General features: G+C 34.4%; 3 protein-coding genes across 3 annotated transcripts in view; 2 read left to right on the top strand and 1 right to left on the bottom strand.

Annotated features, from left to right (window-relative positions):
- The first annotated feature begins 371 nt into the window (after nt 1-371).
- On the top strand, nt 372-4,791 carry LOC103038165 (zinc finger protein 239). Its single transcript, XM_022665492.2, has 2 exons — nt 372-418; nt 2,703-4,791. The coding sequence occupies exon 2, from the start codon at nt 2,727-2,729 to the stop codon at nt 3,525-3,527; it is 801 nt and encodes a 266-aa protein (XP_022521213.2). The 5' UTR covers nt 372-418; nt 2,703-2,726; the 3' UTR covers nt 3,528-4,791.
- Nucleotides 4,792-6,554: 1,763 nt separating this feature from the next.
- Nucleotides 6,555-9,935, top strand: LOC125803903 (zinc finger protein 501-like). Its single transcript, XM_049482632.1, has 2 exons — nt 6,555-6,663; nt 7,725-9,935. The coding sequence occupies exon 2, from the start codon at nt 7,786-7,788 to the stop codon at nt 8,815-8,817; it is 1,032 nt and encodes a 343-aa protein (XP_049338589.1). The 5' UTR covers nt 6,555-6,663; nt 7,725-7,785; the 3' UTR covers nt 8,818-9,935.
- Nucleotides 9,936-11,670: 1,735 nt separating this feature from the next.
- LOC111191226 (phospholipase B1, membrane-associated) overlaps nt 11,671-25,255 on the bottom strand; it is a 31,809-nt gene continuing 18,224 nt past the window's right edge. The window contains exons 26-42 of the mRNA XM_049482594.1: nt 24,726-24,821; nt 24,263-24,334; nt 23,577-23,879; nt 23,417-23,477; nt 23,150-23,208; nt 22,488-22,555; nt 21,670-21,713; nt 21,379-21,478; nt 19,737-19,788; nt 19,440-19,520; nt 18,670-18,735; nt 17,996-18,087; nt 16,991-17,072; nt 16,457-16,561; nt 16,079-16,174; nt 15,449-15,523; nt 11,671-14,313 (exon numbers count right to left, since the gene is read on the bottom strand). Coding sequence (XP_049338551.1) covers nt 14,032-14,313; nt 15,449-15,523; nt 16,079-16,174; nt 16,457-16,561; nt 16,991-17,072; nt 17,996-18,087; nt 18,670-18,735; nt 19,440-19,520; nt 19,737-19,788; nt 21,379-21,478; nt 21,670-21,713; nt 22,488-22,555; nt 23,150-23,208; nt 23,417-23,477; nt 23,577-23,879; nt 24,263-24,334; nt 24,726-24,821 — 1,734 coding nt within the window. The 3' untranslated portion in view covers nt 11,671-14,031. The remainder of the gene's footprint in view (nt 14,314-15,448; nt 15,524-16,078; nt 16,175-16,456; nt 16,562-16,990; nt 17,073-17,995; nt 18,088-18,669; nt 18,736-19,439; nt 19,521-19,736; nt 19,789-21,378; nt 21,479-21,669; nt 21,714-22,487; nt 22,556-23,149; nt 23,209-23,416; nt 23,478-23,576; nt 23,880-24,262; nt 24,335-24,725; nt 24,822-25,255) is intronic.

The raw sequence follows: 25,255 nt of genomic DNA, 5'->3' as shown, positions 1-25,255 counted from the left end.
AGTATTTTTTGCTTCTCATAATACGGATTAGGATATTAGTCTCCAATACAGAATATTTTAAAATAATTAAAAAAACATGTATAAATATTGACTTAAAAGTTTTCGTTCATGGAATTCCCCATATAACGTACAGTTAAACAGTTTATATATTCAGATTATTATTAAAAATGTACTAGTGCTAAATTGCAATACTATTAGTAGTACTAAGTGTTGAATTTATCTTATATTTAATATTTAGGCCAGTTTATTATTATTATTATTATTAATTAGAATGTATTAATCATATAAATACTTTATAATATTCAGTTCACAGAGTAGAAAATGTACCTTCAGAAAGGACTTTTATTTTGACAGACTGTAATTGTGCTGTAATCACGGCGCTGCAGCAGCTTCACTGTTACAGGATCTGCTGCTGGAGGTGAGGATCTGATATCCTGTATAAAACTGATAAATATCTGTGTTTCCGATCAATAATAATGTTTAAAATAATGATAATATAATAAGAATGCAGTAATATAGTATAAAAGTCTCAGACCGCTGGTTAAACCGGTGACAACAATGTATAACACTGTAAAATACTGTCTAACACTATAGAATAATATATATAATACTATATAAAACTGTATAACACTATGTAGAACTCTGCATAACACTGTATAACTCGATATAATACTGTTTAGCACTGTATAATACTAAAAATAATATAACACGTTATAGAACACTCTACAACTCTATATAACATTACAGTAAACCTGATTATTAGATACACTGAGGAAGGATGATGTAAACACTGTCCTGAACAGCTAACACACAAAATATACACGATAATGTTAATTATAACTATTATTAAAATTATTATTTTTACTGTATACTGGATTTATATATAACATTGTGAATGGCCAAAGCTTTGGTACAGTACTTTACCCTGTGTATCATGATATTTACAATTTATAAACTTGAATAACTGAGATGAGCAAATATGATCTGATATACCATCAAAAACTACAGACAAGAAAATTCAAGGAAAACCGAAACACCCCCTTTAAGTGCTGGACTATCGTTGATGTTGAAGTTTACAATTGACAATTTACTGCCAAGATAGTGATGAACGTCTGACTGTTGGCGTCTGTCTAGGTTGTATTCAGTCAGTGGCGCTCCTGTGTTTTCTGTTACCAAGATAAACAAGATAAAACTCCAGAAATGTACCTGAACACACCTCATTTCCAGAACACCACGCCCATCAGTGTAGATATATTCAGAAGATCTGCTGCTGTTTAAACCAGGCAGGAGGAAATAGGAGTGAAAATAGGCTGTTGGTGGGGTGAAAGATAGCGATGAGCATCACAACACACCTTACACAGGTTGTAAGATAGGGTGTGATGAGGTCAGTAGCACTGCTCATCACCAGCAGCGTATGTAGTGTAATACTTACCTGTTATACTTTCCTGCTGTACCTGTCTTACTTACCCTGATTACCTGTATGTATGTAAGGGACGGCTCACTCTGTAGGGTTTATTCTGGTCGGGGGGTGAAGGCAATCCTGTAAAGAGAAACACGTTAATTGTGTAGACTGTCTAATGTTATCCGGTATTGCTAAAATATCGTTATATTATTGCTAAAATATAATTATATTATAATTATATATATTTTTTTACTTATTTACTTATATTTATATATCTATACTACTGCACCTTGTTTTTGTCTCATGTATGTCTATTTGTGTCCCTGCTGTATTGTACACATAGTGTCTCCCATTCTCCTTTATTATATCTATTATCTGTACTTGCTGTAAAATTGGGAAGGAGAGTAACGTAATTTCAATTCTCTGTATGTCCTGTACATATGCAGTACTGACAATAAAACTACTTGACTTGACTTGACTAAAAGTCCTGTAACTCAGTGGATTTTAAATGTTACTACTTTAATGGGTTAGCTCACCTGGGGATGAAATATAATGGTTTGGTCCATGTAAAGTAGATGGCTAGGCCCATAAGAAGGGCAGGAAAGTGACTGTTACAGAGCTCTGTGGGACTCACCTGTTGCTGCAGGAGGGCACAAGTAATGGAGTCAGAGCAGGTAAGTGAGTTCTATGACATTGCAGTCTGGGCTCTGATACTCACCTAAACTGCTTTTAGTCAGGAACTATTCTTTTAATCCATTTAGTTTTGTTTATTCAGGCTTTTTTTGTGTTTTTTACTGCATGTAAATAAATTTCCCTGTTTCAATAGATGTGCATCCGCATGGTACCTATAATACACTACTCAGCAGAATGTCAGCAGGTCATCTTCAATGACTTTAAGACGTCCAATGAATCAGTCAGTGTGTGGTTCCTAGTAACTTTAATCTTCTTTCTCTGAACTCCGTGCTCCTCCGGTAATTTTAGTCCCGTCCGGACACACATCTCTGAGTTTCGTCTCCTCGCTTTTAATAAAATAGATATTTGTCCACTGCTGTGCACCGTGATTACACTTTGGACGCACTCCGTTTCCACGGAAATCCACGTTAAAAAAACACAACAGCGAGTGGAAATGGAGGAGCTACTGAACACCGCAATGTCATGTGACCGAGAAAAAAGCCTAAAAACTCACTTGTCCTCCTGTTTTTACAATTGCAGTCCGTATGTAGGAGTTTTATCACTTATACAGACGTCCCTCTGAGAAACTTTATATATCTTTATATATATTTTGTTTGTTTTTGCCCAGAGACCACCGCAAGTCCTCTGCAATATGGCTGAAAGTGTGACGTCCAGCGCAACGTCCTGGCAGACTTTTTCTGGTGCTCTCCACCCCATCACTTCTCTCGGTTACACACAGAAACCGGAGAGACCGTATCACTGCCTGGAGTGTGGAAAGAGCTTCATCCTACAGAAACATCTCCACCAACACCAGCGAATTCATACCGGAGAGAAACCCTACCGCTGCTCAGACTGCGGCAAGAGCTTCTCTCAGCTCAGCAGCCTCCAGAGACACCAGCGAGTTCATACCGGAGAGACGCCGTACCTCTGCTCGGAGTGTGGGAAAGGCTTCAGTTCTGAGAGTAACCTCAAAGCGCACCAGCGCATTCACACTGCGCAGAAACCGTTTCAGTGCTCAGACTGCGGCAAGAGCTTCACCCAGTCCAGCCACCTCCATCTCCACCAGAGAATTCATACCGGAGAGAAGCCGTTTCACTGCGCTGAATGTGGAAGCAGCTTCAGACAGAGGGGCACTCTCAAAAAGCACCAGCGAATTCATACCGGAGAGAAACTGTACCGCTGCTCAGTGTGTGAAAAACACTTCACCCGACCCAGCGGCCTTCAAACTCACCAGCTGATTCATACCGGAGAGAAACCGCACCGCTGCTCAGAGTGCGGTATGAGTTTTAATCGTCAGTCCAGCCTCCAGCTCCACCAGCGAATTCATACCGGAGAGAAACCGTACTACTGCTCAGGGTGCAGAAAGAGTTTCAGGCATTTGAACACTTTTAATCAACACAAATGTATAAAAACTGACGCGGAAACTTGTGACCCATCGTTATCAGTTTTATAAAATTATCATGAAATATGAAATCTGAGTTTTTGCACTTTTTAAAAACTGCTGTAAATGTAATAGTTGCACCCAAAAAAAACAACCAACAGGAATAAATCTTGGTGGGTAGTCTTGCCAGGCTGTCATGGTTGATGGGTGTAGTTTAAGAATGGTTTGGAATAGCGGCATGTAGTCTGTATGCCTGTATGATAATGTAGTTGCGGGATTTTGATATATAGGATTTTTGTCGCTGTCAAACAAAATCAGCTAAATCTCTAAATCAGCAACTTTACACAAGGAGTAAAAAATACCTTTATGAAATACCTTTTAATGAAAGTCAGTGTAAATCAGTTTTATTCCAAGTCATTTTGGATAAATAACAACTGGCAGATTCACAATGCATAGAATAAAAATGAAAAAGAGAGAAACAAGCTTTTTCTATTTAATAAATATATCAATACATATGTATATTTTATTTCTTGTGTAATATATTTAATTACTGTAAGCACTGTTCCTATACCTTTTTCCTGTTGTTTTCTGCACTTCAATACTTTCCACCCAGCAGGGATAACTAAACAATAAGCAAATACTGGAAAATAAAAATACATTAAGGTGAAAAAAACAGTTTTGTTTATTTTTTATGTGTAATGTATCACTTTCTCTATTTAGGTTGTAATTAGAACAGCACTTCTGAAGTAAATTGCTAATATAGCACTGGTGAGGTATATTTAAAATTGAAATAACACTGTTTTGTAAACATGTAACAAGACTTTACAAGGTAAATATGTGACCCAAATGGCACTTCTGAAGTAAATATATGCATAAGTAAACATGCATATAGAATGTTAGGTAATAGTAATTTTAAGATAAATCTCTCTTGCTTTCTGAGGTAAATATGTGAATAGAATGGTATATTCAAGGTAGAAATTTGATTGTAATGGTATCTCTGAGGAACATACAAAGGTACATTTGAGGAAAATATGTAAATACAAGGATTATTATAAGGTGATTGGAATGGTAATTTTAAGGTAAATATGTAAATATAAAGGTTATTTTGAGGTACAAATGTGATTATAATGGTAATTCTGATGTAAATATGTGAAGAGAATGGTACGTTTGAGGAAAATATGTGAATAGAATGATATGTTTGAGGTAATTATGTGAAAAGATTGATTAAAAATGTGATTGGAATGGATATTCTGAGGTAAATAAGTGAATTTAATGGTTACTCTGAGGTAAATATGTGGATAGAATGGTTATTTTGAGATAAATATGTGAATAGAATGGTTATTCTGAGGTAAATATGTGAATAGAATGATTATTCTGAGGTAAATATGTGAATAGAATGGTTATTCTGAGGTAAATATGTGAATAGAATGGTTATTTGGAGCTAAATATGTGAATAGAATGATTATTCTGAGGTAAATATGTGAATAGAATGGTTATTCTAAGGTAAGTATGTGAATAGAATGGTTATTTTGAGATAAATATGTGAATAGAATGGTTATTCTGAGGTAAATATGTGAATAGAATGATTATTCTGAGGTAAATATGTGAATAGAATGGTTAATCTGAGGTAAATATATGAATAGAATGGTTATTCTGAGGTAAATATGTGAATAGAATGGTTACTTTGAGGTAAATATGTAAATAGAATGGTTATTCTGAGGTAAATATGTGAATAGAATGGTTATTCTGAGGTAAATATGTGAATAGAATGGTTATTTGGAGCTAAATGTAAATATAAAGGTTATTTTGAGGTACAAATGTGATTATAATGGTAATTCTGATGTAAATATGTGAAGAGAATGGTACGTTTGAGGAAAATATGTGAATAGAATGATATGTTTGAGGTAATTATGTGAAAAGATTGATTAAAAATGTGATTGGAATGGATATTCTGAGGTAAATAAGTGAATTTAATGGTTACTCTGAGGTAAATATGTGGATAGAATGGTTATTTTGAGATAAATATGTGAATAGAATGGTTATTCTGAGGTAAATATGTGAATAGAATGATTATTCTGAGGTAAATATGTGAATAGAATGGTTATTCTGAGGTAAATATGTGAATAGAATGGTTATTTGGAGCTAAATATGTGAATAGAATGATTATTCTGAGGTAAATATGTGAATAGAATGGTTATTTTGAGATAAATATGTGAATAGAATGGTTATTCTAAGGTAAGTATGTGAATAGAATGGTTATTTTGAGATAAATATGTGAATAGAATGGTTATTCTGAGGTAAATATGTGAATAGAATGATTATTCTGAGGTAAATATGTGAATAGAATGGTTAATCTGAGGTAAATATATGAATAGAATGGTTATTCTGAGGTAAATATGTGAATAGAATGGTTACTTTGAGGTAAATATGTAAATAGAATGGTTACTCTGAGGTAAATATGTGGATAGAATGGTTATTTTGAGATAAATATGTGAATAGAATGGTTATTCTGAGGTAAATATGTGAATAGAATGATTATTCTGAGGTAAATATGTGAATAGAATGGTTATTCTGAGGTAAATATGTGAATAGAATGGTTATTTGGAGCTAAATATGTGAATAGAATGATTATTCTGAGGTAAATATGTGAATAGAATGGTTATTCTGAGGTAAATATGTGAATAGAATGGTTATTCTGAGGTAAATATGTAAATAGAATGGTTATTCTGAGGTAAATATGTGAATAGAATGGTACGTTTAAGGAAAATGTGTGAATACAATGTTTATTCCGAGGTAAATATGTGAAAATGTACGTTTGAGGTAAGTATGTGAATAGACTGGTTATTCTGAGGTAAAAATGTGACTAGAAGTGTTTTTCTGAGATAAATATATAAATAAAATGGTAAATATGTGAATGCAAAGGTGTTTTGAGGTAAATATGTGAATATAATGGTTATTCTGAGGTAAATGTTGTGATCAGAATGGTATTTCTGAGGTAAAAATGTGATTGGAAAGGTAGGTTTAAGGTAAATATGAGAATAAAATGGGTATTCTGAGGTAAATATATGAATAGGATTTAGCCAACTGTAGCAAATATATTTCCCTCCACTCCAGAAGGGGCGCTGTTGAATTAAGAGCGTTCCAGTAAAGCAGAGAAGCAGCAGATACAGTGCTGTTGGATGGAGAGAAACAGGAGCTTCTGCTGAAGGTAAAAACATCTGATTATTTAATTTAGGTCTGATTAATCTGTTCTAATTACACCTCTTCACTCTGATTAATCTGATTTATACCAATTTTTAGAGCCTTGATTAAATGTAGGAAAGCATGTTATGGAATGTGAGCTAATGCTAACTCCCCTGTGTACCATTTTTGTGGTGTTTCACTGGATGTTTATGTTTGAGATTGTGAAATAAAGTTATAATGCTGATCCTTTAAATAATAATAATAAAAACAACATTAATTAATGTCTAGCAGGTGCAATATACATTATGATTTGCACATTTTTAATATATTGATATATATGGTATATTATTCAGCATCATCACAGTTGAGCTTTGACAGATGACATAAAGCAGAAGTTAATTTTGTGTTGTGTGTTTTAAGGTGTTCTGTAGTTAATCTAATTATACTTAATATCTTGTTTGCTTTCTTTTACAGGTGAAATAGTGCAATTGTGTTGTCTTTTATGCTGTTTTATTGTAGAATAAAATAAAACTGATACTAGTAAACAGACACTCTGGCAGTTCAGTTACATTACTTTTACTTTTATACTTTAAGTAGTTTTGTAATTTTGAGTACTTTTGCACTTTTACTTAAAGAGTAAAAAGCTTCAAGAGTTGATACTTCAACTTCTTCAGAAGTATTTTATTAAACCTGAGTATCTATACTTCTACCTACAGAGTAATGAATATGAATACTGTAGATATTTTAGACATTCCTACTGAGGACGTACCACTACCTTGACTGCAGTCTAGACTAGATAGTTAAAAGCTGGTTGACCAGTTGTTTTCATGTTTAGGTCTGAAACTAGTTGTGGTGCGCCTCTGGGAAAAGGGGTGTGGCCAAGGTGACCTGGCAGTCAAGATAAAAAAAACTCAAACTTTATTGGGCAAAACTCCCCAAAAACACTCAAACCTAACCTAAAGCCGTGGAATGGGGGAATTCTTACCCTATGTAATTTACATTGTCTGTGTTAAATTTGGATTTAATTTTAATTTTGGACACATTTCAGGTTGTATTTTAATATGCATATACATTTTTGTCTTCCAGAAGTTAATGGAAACTCTCTTGCAACATATCTTCTGCTTCTTGTGTCCACTTTCCTTCACTGATGGAATTAAATGAGGTTAAATTTGAGAATTTAACCTCAGGAAGAAGCTCCAGTCCTACTGAAACTTCTCATCACTGCTCAGACTGTGAGAAGAGCTTCAAAACAAAGAGATTACTTCAACGACACCAACGTATTCATACCGGAGAGAAACCGTACCTCTGTTCTGAGTGCGGGAAGAGTTTTACTCAATTGACTACTCTACAGTCACACCAGCGAATTCATACTGGAGAAAAGCCCCATCATTGTTTAGACTGTGGTAAGAGATTTACCCAGTCTGGTCATCTTCAACTCCACCAGCGAATTCATACCGGAGAGAAACCGTATCACTGCTCTGAGTGCGGAACAAGTTTTCGGGAACAAAGTTCTCTCAGGAAACACCAGCAAATTCATACCGGACAGAAACCGTATCATTGTTTAGACTGTGGAAAGAGTTTTACAAGACCGGTCGGGCTTCAAACGCACCAGAGAATTCATACAGGAGATAAACCGTTTCACTGCACCGAGTGCGGAAAGAGTTTTAATCGCCGGAATAACCTTCAACTCCACCAGAGAATTCATACTGGAGAGAAACCGTATCACTGCTCAGAATGTGGGAGGAGCTTCACTCAGCAGACGAGTCTGAGAGCACACCAGAGGAGTCATACTGGAGAAACGCCGTATCCCTGCCCCCAGTGTGGGCGGAGCTTCCGTTCCTACAATAGTCTAAAAACGCACACTGATGCGATTCATACCGCACTTAAACCGTATCAGTGTTCAGACTGCGGGAAGAGTTTCCCTCAGCCCAGTCGACTCCAGCGACACCGGTTAACTCATACCGGAGAGAAGCTCTATAATTGCCTGGAGTGTGGGAGGAGCTTCTCCCAGTCCAGTCATCTCCAACTCCACCAACGAATTCATACTGGAGAGAAACCACATCGCTGTTCAGACTGTGGAAAGAGTTTCAGGCATTCAAATACGCTAAAAAAACACAAATGCATCGAGATGAAGACAAAAACTCAAGTGTTGGCTGTTTTACTAGATTACACTACATAAATTTTACATATATTTTTAGTTTCTAGATGTTAATTGTGTTTTCCTAATTATTTGTATAATTATTTGTGCCTAAAATGAATAGTAAAAGATTATTATTCCTCATAAACTTTGCTTTTGTTGTGGCACAATGATGTTTGAAATGTATTTATTTTTATGAATATTTGAAAATATATTTAGTGGTGAGTATAGACTTTTCTTGTCTTTACGATATAACTTTACATGCTTTATTGCGGCGCAGTAATAAACTCACAGACCAATCACGTGTGCTGTAAGATCACCAAACGCTCTGCTCAGCCAATCAGATCTGTGCAGATGCAGGAGGGCGGAGCTTACACAGTTGAAGCAGTCAGAGAATAAAGCGAGAAAGGCTGATTTAAATGGTGCACACCAGAAAAAGATATAATTAAAATACTGCATTTACAAAAAACATACTAACAGTTATATATAATATTAAATAAAATAAAACTGCTGTTCTTAAACTAAGCTGATATTTTCAGCAAACGTTTCTCCATATATTGTAGGACTTATCGTTCATGTAATTACTATCATGACAGGCAGCCTAAATCTAATATAAATAAAATCAAATAGAATAAATATAGAATTTTGAGACAAAGTTGCCGTACAGATGCACATTAATAGACTCAATAAAAGTTTAATTATTCAGGGTGTTTCCATTTGTTGTATGATAAGTTGATACTTATTGTGACAGGCCTATTTAAAACAATACATATTGTTAAAATATACTGAATAGAATGTGTAATTTGTTTTTCAGTCTTTTAGTTGTTGATGATATTAATAAAACACTGACAGAACTACTATAGGATTCTTTATTATACAAGGATATACTCCTTCTAATTTCACACTCCAATGATATTAGAATTACACAGAGCAATCTAAATTGAATATACCGGTAAGTAAATTTGAATACAGACAATACGTATAAATAAAACCATATACAACAAGATAACATTATGTTAAATTTACCTAAAATCATTATAAAATAAAATAAATAAATTCTGATATCAGAGATTAACATTGTTTTGGTGCATTATTTAACAAAAGGATTTAACATATTTTTGCTGTATGGAAGGCAGTGTGTTAATAATTGTACAATGCTCTGTAATTAAATATATCTGAATATATAAACGCTGAAATTGTCTACATAAGCTTGTTCTTATAAGGTTTGTGTGCTTTAATAACAAAAACTGGCTAAAGTTAAGTCTATCTATCTATCTATCTATCTATCTATCTATCTATCTATCTATCTATCTATCTATCTATCTATCTATCTATCTATCTAGTATCTTAATCTTTAACCAATATAAACCATATTTCTTTTAAAATATATAAAGGTGTCACGCTCTCTGCTCAGTGGGTGTTGGAAGTAAGGGGACTGACATTTCAACTGACCAATCAGAGGACTGCTCTAAAGAATTGACAGCCAATCAAAATGTGGGAAGCTCTTACTGACACGGAGCATAGGCCAGAATTCTTGATTATTGATCTCCAAATCTATATAAATCTGCATTTTTCCTATGTTTGGCCTCCTATACAACCAAAATTCTACAGTAATATAAAGAGATATTTTTATCATTAATAGTATAAAAAGACTTTTTCAAGGATTTAATAGTCTCATTAGATTACAGTTTGATTTGCTGGTTTTATTGGACACAAAATTCTGGTTCATATTTTTGGTATAACTTATTCATTATACTAAAAGTATTAATTTGACACCTACATAATGAATACTGTTACTGTAATTAATAAGTGTTTTTCAGTGATTTTAGTGGTGTGATATTATTGCCCTTTGATTTTCTTTTTTTGATTGTATAGGAGTCTAAATTTTGGTCTACGCACAACCAAATATAATTTTTTTTCTCCTAATTTTGCCATCCTATAACTCCAAATTCCAACAGTAATATCATAAAACAAGATTAATACTAGGAAAATAGTTTTCCAAAACATCAGTGTTTTCATTTGATAGTTTGATTTTCTTCTTCAATAAGACTGTAAATTGTTATTTATACATTATATGAAAAATATAGTGGATTTAACCTGAAAACAGAAGTATTTGATTGTTAGTAAGAGAAAGATCTGTATTTCCAGAATGCTCCACTGTTCTACAGGTAAGTGGTTGTTGTGTTTATGGTGTAAATATGTTAATTAGAGCTGATTAAATGATGTTTATTGAGTGTTAAACTCTAGGAGAAGCGAGCGCAGCTTCCTCCCCCAACTCCGCTGTGCAAGCGGCTACCGTAATACCCGGTTTAGATGTGCACTCAAGATGTCACTAGTGTAACTAAGCTGTATATAAGCCTGAACTGCAAATCTGGAAAAAGCTATACGTGTTTAGCTGGTTTCTAAATGTGGACCATTAGTCATGGTCATATTGATCTACCGTTCTACCAGACAGGATATTAAATAAAACACACTGTGAAACAATTTCAGCATAATTCTTTAATTATACACTTTATTTGAAGTTCTCACAAAAAATATGCATTTAAAAAAGTTAAGTTTGGTATTTTTTTTGGTACAGAGTAATCTGAGTAATCCCAAGTTTTAAATTTTATACAAAATTATATTTTTCTCATCTTGTATTCTTTCCTATTTTATACAAACATCAATGTATAATAAATGAGACTACAGTATAAATTGGTGTAAATTTATTCAGTCATACAAAACCCATTTGCCTGTAGTTAAAAGTATAAAATGACTCATACTTTAATCCGGTTTCATACCTTTTAAGTAGGCTATACTAAGGCTACGTTCACACAGCAGGTTAAAGGGGCTTAAATCCGAATTAAAATTTTCTCAACAAATCTGATGTTTATTTCTATGCAAGCCCATTCCCGCAAAAAAAAAAAAAAAAAACTGCACATTTTTTTTATTATTACATAAACTGCTATTGCATTATATTGAGATAGTACGTCATTATTTTGAGATACTATCTCATGATTTTGTGATAGTAAGTCTTTTTTTTTAAAGAAATAAAAAATAAACTTTTTTCACTAGCTTTTTCAGCATAATGACTTACTATCTCAAAAAATGACTTAGTATCTCAAGATAATGAGGTAGCAGTTTACTTAATAATAAGTGAATAATGTCCTGGATTTATTTTGTTAATTTTAGGTGGCGGGAATGGCCTTCCATATATTTCAGACTGTTCACATTATGTTTTTAATGTGATCTAAATGTAAAATAGGTCTGAACAGTTTGTGAGGTTCATCTAAAGAGCAGAGCTTCACATGAAGTTTCGGTTTCGTCTTCTTCAGCATCACAAGAGCCATCAAGCATTTCCAGTATCTGCAGATTTTATATTTAATTTAATGTAAAATTGACCCAAATTAGAACTGAAAATAAGTTGCTTTCAATATCAGTTCAGTATCAGTTGCCGTTCACACTGCCACCGAGTTAACGCTTCTATTTTATATATGGCTTCTTTTACTCGCTGTGTGAATGTAAATAAAAATAACAATGAGAAGTGACCTTCCTGAAGAAAATGTTCCTGAAGAATGTTGGACACTAGGGTGAAACTGTTTTTCTACATGGTTGCTGTGGTGTTCAAGCTTGTTGCTATTGCAGTAAGGTATTGCTGTGCAGTTACTATTGATTTTCTGTTGATTTCAGCTGAGGAATGCAGCTGTTGTGTTATTTCAGGTGGTTGATGAGGTAAAGGCGTTGCTAGGTTTGCTAAAGTGCTGTTAAGTGGGGTGCTATAGTGTTGCTGAAATGTTTCTTGGTTTCTGGTTACTAGTGGGGTTGCTGTGGCATTTCAGGTGGCTGCTAAGGTGCCCTAAAAACCATATGTTGCTATGTGGAAACCATACATCTAAATAAAGTCTATGTTCACATTACCAGGCTTAAGTGACTCAAATCAGATTTTTTGCTCAATGTGGCTCAGATCAGATTTTTTCATGGCTCTGTGAATGTGCCAAATACAAATACAAAAGTCACTTTCATATCTGGTCCTAAATCGGATACGTATATATGACAAACAGTCAAATCTGAATTTATGCATCTGTCTTTTTGCTTTTACACATTAGCATTAGCATTAGCGCTACATGCTTCTCTCTCATACCCACATTGCATCTCTTGGTGCAGCTGTGCAGCTACAGCTGCAATAAAAACAGCAAAAGCAAACCGCCTGGCCTTTTATTTGTCTCTCTAATATGAGGGTTTTTGTTGTTGGTGAAGAAGGAGGCGTTTATACAGGTATCAATGTGCAGCATGTGAGACGATTCAGGAACAGATTCGTTCACATTACACACAGATACAGATCACTTACACTTACAGTGAATGTGAACCGTCAAGATACACAAATCTGATCTGAGCAAAAAATCGGATTTGAGCAACATGGCTTGTAATGTGAACATAGTCAAAAGTCTGTATGATCTGTAAAAAGCTTCAAGTGTTCTTGGAGCTGCTTACCTCACAATCAGTAATGTAAACAAATAATTATAGCATATTATTAGGCCTGTCACAATAACAATTTTTTACGAACGATATGATGTCCCAGAAATGATTGTGATAAACGGTATTGTTTGCATTTTAAGACCCTTAAATGGCACTAATATAATGATAACATCATATCATAGCAAAGGAATTACACCATTTTAAAGACAATAAACTTTCCATTCCTGTTCACGCAACTACTTTTGGAACCCGAAGTTCCCAGCTTGAACCAAAGTAATATTATATATATAGTATATATATAAAATGACACACAGCCCCGCTCTGTCCCAGCTGGCCCGCATTGGACACTAAAGTTGCGCGACTAAAGCCGCTGTAGACCGTTAATATGTTTCTTTAAGTTAGTTTTGGGTGTTGATGGAGGGCATTTTTCCTAATAAAGGTACGTTTTGAGTTAATTTACTCCCTGTGCCATGGTGGCCACGCCCACAGTCAGAGTCATGTCTATTTATTGAACGATAAGTTGATAATGTATTGTTGTTATTGTGACAGGCCTACTGCATATTATCATCATTATGTTCACCTTTTATATCGAATGAAACTGAATTAAATGTAAACATATTCTGGTAGATAGCTTCATATTAACACCCTCATTTTAGTAGTAAGATATTACTTGTAAAAAGTAACATTAATAAGATTAATATAATCAAAACTTTCTGATACCAATTACCGCACTCCATCTCTTTATCTCTTTATCTCCTGATCTTCTGTTTCTTTTCACATCAAAGCCAGATTAAAGAGATGTTACATGCAAGTCCCTTTCATCTCCAGAGAGCTGAGCTTCTGATTCCTCTTGCCGCGCTCCCGGCAGTGCATCACCAGCCAGGTGGTGGCAACACCGATCAGTAAACTGACCACCACCAGGAGGCCGGCCGTCCACGAGGGCATGGTGTTCATGCGGTTCTCTGGGGTGACGGGAAGTACCGTTTCTTCAGTGGTGGTGGCGGTGGAGGTGGTGGTTGTTGTGGCGCCTTCGGTGGGTTCCAAGGAGAAGGTGTTCCCCAGGGTGAAGATATAGGGATGCTCCTGAAAGAGACACATCAAAGCATTAAAGGCATTTTCTTAAACCTAAAAGTTTAAAACCAAGGTACGTGTAGTCCGGTTAGTTTCGGTTTCACCGAAGCAGCATGATCTACTGTACTCTCTCTCTCTCTCTCTCTCTCTCTTTCTCTCTCTCTTGGACTCCGGCTGCTGATGCAGGAGAAACAGCATGACCTACTGTACTCTCTCTCTCTCTCTCTCAGACTCCAGCTGCTGATGGAGAAGCAGCATGATCTACTGTACTCTCTCTCTCTCTCTCTCTCTCTCTCAGACTCCGGCTGCTGATGGAGAAGCAGCATGATCTACTGTACTCTCTCTCTCTCTCTCTCTCTCTCTCTCTCTCTCTCTCAGACTCCGGCTGCTGATGGAGAAGCAGCATGATCTACTGTACTCTCTCTCTCTCTCTCTCTCTCTCAGACTCCGGCTGCTGATGGAGAAGCAGCATGATCTACTGTACTCTCTCTCTCTCTCTCTCTCTCTCTCTCTCTCAGACTCCGGCTGCTGATGGAGAAGCAGCATGATCTACTGTACTCTCTCTCTCTCTCTCTCAGACTCCGGCTGCTGATGGAGAAACAGCATGATCTACTGTACTCTCTCTCTCTCTCTCTCTCTCAGACTCCGGCTGCTGATGGAGAAACAGCATAACCTACTGTACTCTCTCTCTCTCTCTCTCTCTCTCTCTCTCTCTCTCTCTCTCTCTCTCTCAGACTCCGGCTGCTGATGGAGAAGCATCATGACCTACTGTACTCTCTCTCTCTCTCTCTCTCTCAGACTCCGGCTGCTGATGGAGAAACAGCATGATCTACTGTACTCTCTCTCTCTCTCTCTCTCAGACTCCGGCTGCTGATGCAGGAGAAACAGCATGATCTACTGTACTCTCTCTCTCTCTCTCTCTCAGACTCCGGCTGCTGATGGAGAAGCAGCATAACCTACTGTACTCTCTCTCTCTCTCTCTCTCTCTCTCTCTCTCTCTCTCTCTCTCAGACTCCGGCTGCTGATGGAGAAGCAGCATGATCTACTGTACTCTCTCTCTCTCTCTCTCTCTCAGATTCTGGCTGCTGATGCTCTCTGGGTTGGGTTCATGGTCGTTGCCGGTTCTTTAGGGTTAGAGGTTCTTTACCTCTGAGGGACAGTGTATCTTGCTGGGGTCGTGGGTGAAGTTGTTGTAGCTCTGTTTGCTGCCCACGGGCTCCAGCTAGAGCAGAGCAAAAACAACGACAGGTCAGTATATTGGTAATCCACAGATTCACTCAGATAGTTTTAAGAAACATTTAATGACTTTAAAGATACTATAAGATACAACTGAATTCATTTGTTCAAAACAGTTTCCCAGATATTAAATATTGTATTTATGTTTATTTGGAGGAGAATTTTAGGGCTAGGGAAAGGAGGAATTTAATATTTTTTATGTTGGGAACAGATCGATGTCAGTGTTTCAAATGTTCAAACTAAAATCGATCAAAAATTAAAGAGAGCACTCAGTTTCTGGATCAGTTTCTCTGATTTTACTATTTATAGGTTTATGTTTGAGTAAAATGAACATTGTTGTTTTATTCTATAAACTACAGACAACATTTCTCCCAAATTACAAATAAAAATATTCTCATTTAGAGCATTTATTTACAGAAAATGAGAAATGGCTGAAATAATAAAAAAGATGCAGAGCTTTCAGACCTCAAATAATGCAAAGAAAACAAGTTTTAAGAGTTCAGAAATAATCAATGTAACATGTAACATTGCTGTAACTCACCATGTTGTTCCACAGAGCGATGGCCATCTGGGCGTGTCCTCTCTCACTGAAGTGGAAACAGTCGACGGAGAAGAAGCTGAGGTCCGGCTGTTTGTTCTGCAGGACGGAGGAGGAGCTGAGGTCAGTGAGGTCAGTTTTCTACAGGGGGTGGCTGTTGTGGTATAGCTGGGTGAATGCTGTGGTATTTAGTATGGTCGTTAGAGTGTAGAAACAAGGTCAGTAGGGTAAAACCTGGTTTTATGTTACAGTGATCTCTTGTGTGGTTGCTAAGTGGTTCCTATGATATTTGTTGGCCTCTGTGGTTTTGATAGGTGGTTGCTATGGTGTTCCTAAATTATTGGAAACTTTTGAACACAGTTTCAGTGAGGTGGTACTGACCGTTCCCATGGGAACCACAGAGTTCTGGAAGAAGGGCTGAAGCACCACAGCGAAGTCGTCCCGTTTGTCGTAGCGACCGCCGTACACCAACCGCTCGGTCTCCATCTGCACAAACAACGTCACTGTTCCACATGGTGCTTATAGAACACTGAGCAACCAATCATTTTAGTCGTTTTTAGTTTGGAAACAGGAGAAGAAAAACACCAATTCATCTTTTATTAAGCTTTATAAAATTATTACATAATCACTATCACAATAAAATGTTGTAATTCCATCTTACACTTTATGCATAGCACATTGCCATGCTCATTGCTATCTTACACCTCACCAACAGTCTATTTTCACTCCTTCCTCCTGCCTGGTTTAAACTGCAGCAGATCTTCTGAATATATCTACACTCCCATGATTAATTAAGAGAATTAGTGCATGCCTTTTGCACGTTTCAAACCAGGCAAAGCATACTTTACCCGTCGTTACGATAGCAAAGACACACTGACGCCCTACAGGCTGATAAATATTGGTAGTTGAACAGACCTGCAGTGCTCTATTGATCCTCTTCATCTCGTACAGCTCCTCAGAGTTCTCCTCAGGGTTCAGGAAACACGGGCAGAGCGTTCTAGCTCATATAAACACACACACACATATATATATATATAACATTATCACGATTCCACTGTAGATCTGAAACATGTGTTATTATTATTATTTTTATTATTATTATTATAATACTCTCACTGGCAACAAAATAATACACCTTGCAGATCTCCCTCATGCAGATACTGTATATAAAGGATTAAATAAAAAAGGCTTTTAGAGGTAGTGTACCTCCTGGTGAGAGATCACTGACCGCTAGACACGCCTCTATAATGCTCTCAAAGACATTTTACCCAGTTAAAATTGGACTGAGAGAAGCAACTTCTGTCAGCCAATCACCAGCTCTTCATTTGCATTAGTGTTGTACATGTTAACAGTCCTTGTCCTGTATACAAATCCATTTATCTCAGCAGTAAAATAAGTTATTCTCATTTTGAAAGGCTTGAGAGTTTTTCAGAAAAAAACACCTGGATAAGCTTTACAGTATTGTACTCTTAATTCACTTATTAATTTTAGATCAGTTTTAAGAGGAATCAGCCACAAACTCGGCATGATTGAAAAAAGACCAAAAAAAGTAGAAAACTGTAAAGAAACGAAAGCTTTGGAGGACAATAAAATGATTCATTTGTATTTAGGAAAATATTAGTTTTAAAAAAAGTTCAGATTTTTATTTATTACATTTTGACATTTGGAAATTAACTTTACTTTTTCATTTTTAATACAATTACAATTAAGAATTTTAGTAATGTTTCTTGTCAAACATGAAACCTTTATATGTAATGCTTAAAGAGAAATCTTCAAGATATAGCTGTGTGATATCAGGCAGAAAATGTACAGAAATGTTGGCCTGTTAAAGAGTGTAAACCTGGTCTAATACAGACTGGAACCCATTTGTTATCTAATCCATGTTTGAGCATGGTAATGGACATTGACTGAATAGTTTACCCCTGCATGGAGCACCCGAGGGTGTTCGCCGTTACTTTACGCAGATCCTCAATCTCCAGAATCTCAACGAAGTTCACCAGCACCCTCGGAACCTATAAAAACACATATATACTGTTTAAATGTCTTTGTTGGTGATGTTGGTAAATTATTATGTCATGTTTGCACTGCAAAAATTCAACATTCCCGAGTAAAATTGCTTATAATCTAATCAAAATATCAACTACATCCAATTTTGAGATAGAATTTTGATTATACCACAGTTTGATTGGCTGACAGGCGTTCTATGAGTACCGTTATCAGACGGTAATGCACTGTAACCGAAGAACTCTGTGTATTACTCCAGCTCATACAGGTAACCTAGCAACCATGCAGCAGCGCTTACAAACCAAACAGCGCAGCTACAAACAGAGCAGCAATGGAACCATTTTAACTGGCGGAGTTTTAATAACCAAACAGATCCTATTTTCTCCTCCTCTTTAACTCTTTAAAATCTTTCATAGTAATAATGGAACTGTGGTATAATCACAATAATACACTGGAGGTTCGTGCTATAACGTGTGATATCGGCACCGCTTAAATATAGGTTGTTTAAAGTTATTTTATCTAGTTTTAGGTTATGTATCTTGTGAAAATGAACAAATAAGATGATATTATTGGAGATATTAAACTGTCACCTCATTATACAGCATGTCCAGCGCATCCCTAATGTGTCCGATGTATTTTTTAGGAGAAAGCGCATCCTAAAAAGAGACAACAGCAATATAAACAAAACCAATCATGAATATTTAGTACAAGTATTTATCTGATTTAGCTATTTATAGGTTTATATTTGAGTAAAATGAACATTGTTGTTTTATTCTATAAACTACAGACAACATTTCTCCCAAATTCCAAATAAAAATATTCTCATTTAGAGCATTTATTTACAGAAAATGAGAAATGACTGAAATAACAAAAAAAAAAAAAACAATATTTGGTGGAATAGCCCTGGTGGTTTTTAATCACAGTTTTTTTCATGCATCTTGGCATCATGTTCTCCTCCACCAGTCTTACACACTGCTTTTGGATAACTTTATGCTGCTTTACTCCTGGTGCAAAAATTCAAGCAGTTCAGTTTGGTGGTTTGATGGTTTGTGATCATCCATCTTCCTCTTGATTATATTCCAGAGGTTTTTAATTTGGTTTTTCAATCATTTTTAGGGGTTTATTTTTTTCCAGAGCTGTATATACATTAAACGTTTCCAAGTTTAGAAATAAAACATAAAATAAATATAATAGATAAATAAATACTCTAAAATAACTTGTAATAAAGTCTTTTTACATTGAATTCCATTGAAGATCAAGATGTTTAATTGTTCTACAGTAAAAATATAATTCTGTAGATACAAGGTTTTTGCTTGGGAACAGTTTTATACAGGTTTTATAAAGTGAAATATATTCTCACCCGATCTTTACAGTACTGACACAGATCATTACCACCTATAAACAGAGTCACCAGCTTCCAGTCCTGCTGAAAGTTCACACTCTGATATCAGACAGATAAACAGATTAAATTCAGATTATAATCTCATATAATCTACAGAAAATCAGTTCTTACAGGAGAATACTGAATATACACAGTTTATTCGGTGTTAAATATAATATATAAACAGAATAAATGAAACACTAAATGAATATGTAGACGTTTCATTAGATTAACTTTATATTTACTGCAGTAAAAGAGAAGAGAACAGGATCTTACTGTACTGTTCCTCAGAGCCTCGATCAGGTCCCGTACCTGTCCAGGTATTCCACTGCCAATCAGATATTATATATGTCAGATATATGTATATATATATATATATATATATATATATATATATTAGGGGTGGGCAATATGGCTTTAAAATAATGTCACGATATTTCCTGCTAGTTTCGTGATAACGATACTCTTGGCGATATAACAAAACACTGAATACTAGTAGATATATAATGGGAAATGAGAACAGTGTGAATTTTTCTTTTGATAAAGAAACAGTAAAAAAAAAAAAGGGAACAGTAAAAAAGTAGAAACCTGATGTGATAAATAAGGGTGGGTGATATGAGACGATATTTTAGGATATAACATCGTTTATTGTAATCAAAAATGTTATATATGCGATATTATTGCATTTGATACTATATGACACACCCCTAATATGCATGTATATATATAGTAATTGTCACATCTTTTGCCTGTTTTCTGTCTATTCTCATGTCTGTTATTCTCACGTGACCCGGCTTCTCTGTGTTTCTCCCCTGGTGTTTTTCCACTCACCTGTGTCCATTTGTAGCTCCGCCCCTCATTAGTCAGTCCCCAGGTGTTACCTGTTCTCTTTCCCGCCTTGTGTGTGTATTTAAGCGTCTCTGTCAGTAGTGTTAGTTTGTCGGTTCTTGTGCGTTTGTACGTCTGTCACGGCTGTGTAAATCCCGTCTGTTATTTAGTCTCCCGGTCTCTGAGTTTCTGTTTGGTTTCTGTTTTGCTTTCTGTTCTATAATAAATGTTACTTGCATTAGCGTCCGCTCTCCTCGTCCCGTCCTTCTCACTCAGCGTTACAGTAATAAATATGGCTGCACAATATTTGAAACAAATTCTATAAAAAAAAAATTGTTTATATAGTGCGTATTGAGGAATACAAGAATTTCCACAAAATTTCACCTGAATTTAGTGATATAGCATATATAAATAAATATAAATATAATATAATAGATTATATTTAAGGTAAATATGTAAAAAACAAATAAATAGTGTCATTTTTTATGCATCAAACAGCCAGGTATTAAAAATGGAATTTGCACGATCGTGCAAGTGCATATTGCGATAATAGTTCTAAACCAATATATTCCACAACCCTAATATTAACCAATTTATATATATATATATTTTATATTAACCCTAACCCTAATCGTTCACCTGCATTGTTACTGAAGTATTGCTATCTTGGTAACAGAAAACACAGGAGCTCCCCTGACTGAATACAACCTAGACAGACGTTCATCGCTATCTCGGCAGTAATTTGTCAACCAGCAGCTCAGTTTCCTCTGCTGAGAAGAGTTTGTTGAACACGTTCAGGTAGCTGCACCGTTACAATAGCAATCCACCAAAGTCAGAGCTCACCTGGTTCTACTCTTAAAGAGAATGATGAGCAAGAGACATTCTGATTGGTTTATTTCATGTTACGACCAAAATTAACCACACCCATGATTATTTAAGAGAGAATTAGTACATGACTTTTGTGCTGTGTTTCGAGACGTGCAAGGTGTACTTTTCCCGTCATTACGATAGCAAAGACACACTGACACCATGGTCCTAAATCAAGCTTTATATGTAGGTAAATGCGTAGCTATGGGTTTTTGGATGTTACCTGGCTTTAGCTCCGCTCACGGCCATGTTGAAGCCGTTGGGTCTCTTACTGCGACCTTTAGAGAAGCCGAATACATTACGGTTGAACTTCTTCAGGATGTCTTAGAGAGAAAAAAATAAAAAATTAAAGTTAAAAAATTAATTTCCCATCAAAAATTTAAGTATACTAAAGTAAACTAAATGGTAACTTAGTTTTCTGTGCCAGAAAACTAAAATCTTGATGGACAAAAATGACTAAATAAACTGTTACATTAATTCCACAGGCCCGACTATAGAGCCCTGAGGGACTCACTTGGTATAGTGGTGACTGTCTCCAGAGTATCATCCCCACCAATACTGTTAATAAAAAGAGATTAAATTAAATATTACATACAAAATAAGAGTATTAAACAGCATTTAGAGTGTCTGAGAGTGGGCTTGCATTTTTAGATACAATAGAAAACTATTTTTATATTTATTTTTTTTTAATATATTTTTATAAGTATGATTATGATTATTTGATACGGATACCTAATGAATAAATCAGGAGCATTATGTAGTAGTTCATTTGTTAATTTTTAGTTTTGTTAAAAGTCACATTATATAAGCAATTTAATTTTTTTCAAAGAAGCATATTTTTAAGAAATGATCAAATTTTGTTAAAAAAATAGAGATTAGTTTTACATTATGGACTCTCTCTCTCTCTCTCTTTCACTGTTGCTGTAAACAAGCAATCAATTAATCAACCTTTATTTTAATGCGGGATTACATTAAGGGTTATCAAGCATTGAAGACATTAGATAAGTAATTAGAAATAAAAGAAATACAAATTTTAAATAAATCCATATATATATATATATATATATAATGGAAATAAATAATAGGAATATCTAAATAAATAAAATAAAATAAATAAATAGGAAAATCTAAATAAAAGGACCAGAAAAAAATTAACACATAAAACCTAAAGATTTAATAAAATATATAATTAAGAAACAAATAAAAAAGTAAATGAAAAAGATCATAAGAATAATATAAATACATAAATAAATAAATAAATAAATAAATAAATAAATAAATACAAAGTAAGAACAATAAATTTAATCTTGAATTTAATAATTTATATATCACCTCCAGGACACGCCCCTCTCCTCGTTCAGCAGCTGGATGATGTTGTTTGCTTTAGCCCCGAACCCGGCCTGAGACGAACACAGTGTGCATTACTAATTATATACATATATATATTTACATATACAAACACAATTAATATTATATACACTTATATATACAAACACAATTAATATTATATACACTTATATATACAAACACAATTAATATTATATACACTTATATATACAAACACAATTAATATTATATACACTTATATATACAAACACAATTAATATTATATACACTTATATATACAAACACAATTAATATTATATACACTTATATATACAAACATAATTAATATTATATACACTTATATATACAAACACAATTAATATTATATACACTTATATATACAAACACAATTGATATTATATACACTTATATATACAAACACAATTGATATTATATACACTTATATATACAAACACAATTAATATTATATACACTTATATATACAAACACAATTGATATTATATACACTTATATATACAAACACAATTAATATTATATACACTTATATATACAAACACAATTAATATTATATACACTTATATATACAAACATAATTAATATTATATACACTTATATATACAAACATAATTAATATTATATACACTTACAGTGAGCGAATCTCCCAGAGCTGCAACCACGTCAACATCACCCGGCCTCAGTCTGTGAACTACAGAATATATCTGATTAAAATCTGTGTCTGAGACCATCTACCTGAAGTAAACAGTTTGTGTGATGGGATTTGGATCTGTTTTAAATGGGTTTTGGGTGTGTTTACACTTGTATTTTAATGTTGTTTTGTCTTATCCAGATATAATCCTAATTATAAATTCAGATTAAGTGTGCAGGTGTGAACAGGATGAGTTAAATAGCTGTACCTGATGTAGGAACCGTGTCGGATGGTTCTGTATTTTTGCAGGAGAATTTACTGCCCCAGTTCTACAGAACACAACAAAAATCCACTTAGAATTCAAATAAAAAATAAACCACTTTATTTAGTGACGGGTAAAATCAGATGTACAGATGTCGGGTACTTACTGGTGGCAGGGTTACTGGTGGTTGAGTTACTGGTGTTTGAGTTTCTGGTGTTTGAGTTTCTGGTGTTTGAGTTTCTGGTGTTTGAGTTTCTGGTGTTTGAGTTTCTGGTGTTTGAGTTTCTGGTGGTTGAGTTTCTGGTGGTTGAGTTTCTGGTGGTTGAGTTTCTGGTGGTTGAGTTACTGGTGTTTGAGTTTCTGGTGGTTGAGTTTCTGGTGGTTGAGTTTCTGGTGTTTGGGTTGTAGTATTGATCGTGGATTGATAAACCGATTGGCTGTTTAAACTGGTTGTAAAATAGGAGGAGCTCTGAAGTTGAAAAAATCAATTCATTAATTCACATCATAAACTGGATTATTATTATACAGTGTGAAAAATACACTATGAAATTAACATTTACATGCTTCAAATATGTGTACAATGCATTATATGACATATATAATATATTTAATATACATCAAAATATAAAAATATAAAAATATATTAAAAAAATATAAAAATAAAAATATAAAAATAAAATATAAAAAATATAAAAATATATTACGCCACATAAGAAGTATACAAATACACAGTATACAATTACACAGATATAGAAATGTACAGTATGTTTTATATTTTACACAAAAATAAATAGCATTCAGCCTTACATATATATGTACTTTATTATATTTACATATATATATGTTACTTACGCTGGATGGACACTGCGCTGTAACTCCCTCCTCGATGTCCAGAATGGCTGTTTTACTGCCCACAGACTCTAACTGATAAACAATTTCACATATTATCAAAATATACATAAATATAGACATTTGGTGAATAATATCTGTACATTTTTATATATTTATATGATATCTACATTGATAAATTACTAGTGTACAATTTAGCATTTAGTTTAATATTGCATTCAAATTTGATACCCAGGTCCACTAAATTACAATTGTTGTACTGTTTATACACTATATTATAACATATATATAACTATAACATAGAATAATATATAGAAATATATTATATGTTACACTATAGTATACTATATAATAATGTAATCCAGTACCGGGTTCAGTACCGGACTCAGTACTGGATTCAGTACTGGAATCGGTACCAGACTGGATTTGGTACTGGATTCAGTACTGCATTCAGTACCGGACTCACCATGTTGTTCCAGAGGGATCGGGCCATCAGAGCCTGGGATTTCTGACTGAGGTGGAAACAGTCCGGAGCGAAGAACGATCGATCCGGCTTCCCGTTCTTACAGAGAAATATATAAAATAATTATTTATCTTCAGTTCTAATATATAAAATATATAATACAATATAACTCATTACATTTGTACAGTATAGACTTTATTAATACTGAATATTCAGCAGTAAAAAAAGACTGCAGTGATGTAAATAAACTGTGTTTCTGATATATGGCTTACTACATTTACTTAACAAAATACTGAACGAAATACTATATAATACATGACTTGAACTATAAATACTGTACTATGTAAAATCTATAAAACATACTATAGAAATATAATAATATAAAATAACAGACTTCAAAAACTTAGGAAAAAGTAAAAAAACAACCATAATGTTATATATTTTTTTGCAGGACGGTAATAATCTTTTTCTTAAATACACTATATACTACAGATTATATTTATTTAAATGTTTACTACACATATTGTAGTATG

Source organism: Astyanax mexicanus, chromosome 8 (genome assembly GCF_023375975.1).
Source record: "Astyanax mexicanus isolate ESR-SI-001 chromosome 8, AstMex3_surface, whole genome shotgun sequence".
Classification (NCBI taxonomy): Eukaryota; Metazoa; Chordata; class Actinopteri; order Characiformes; family Acestrorhamphidae; genus Astyanax; species Astyanax mexicanus.
Note: the sequence above shows the minus strand (reverse complement) of the source record. Positions and strands in the feature narration are given on the sequence as shown.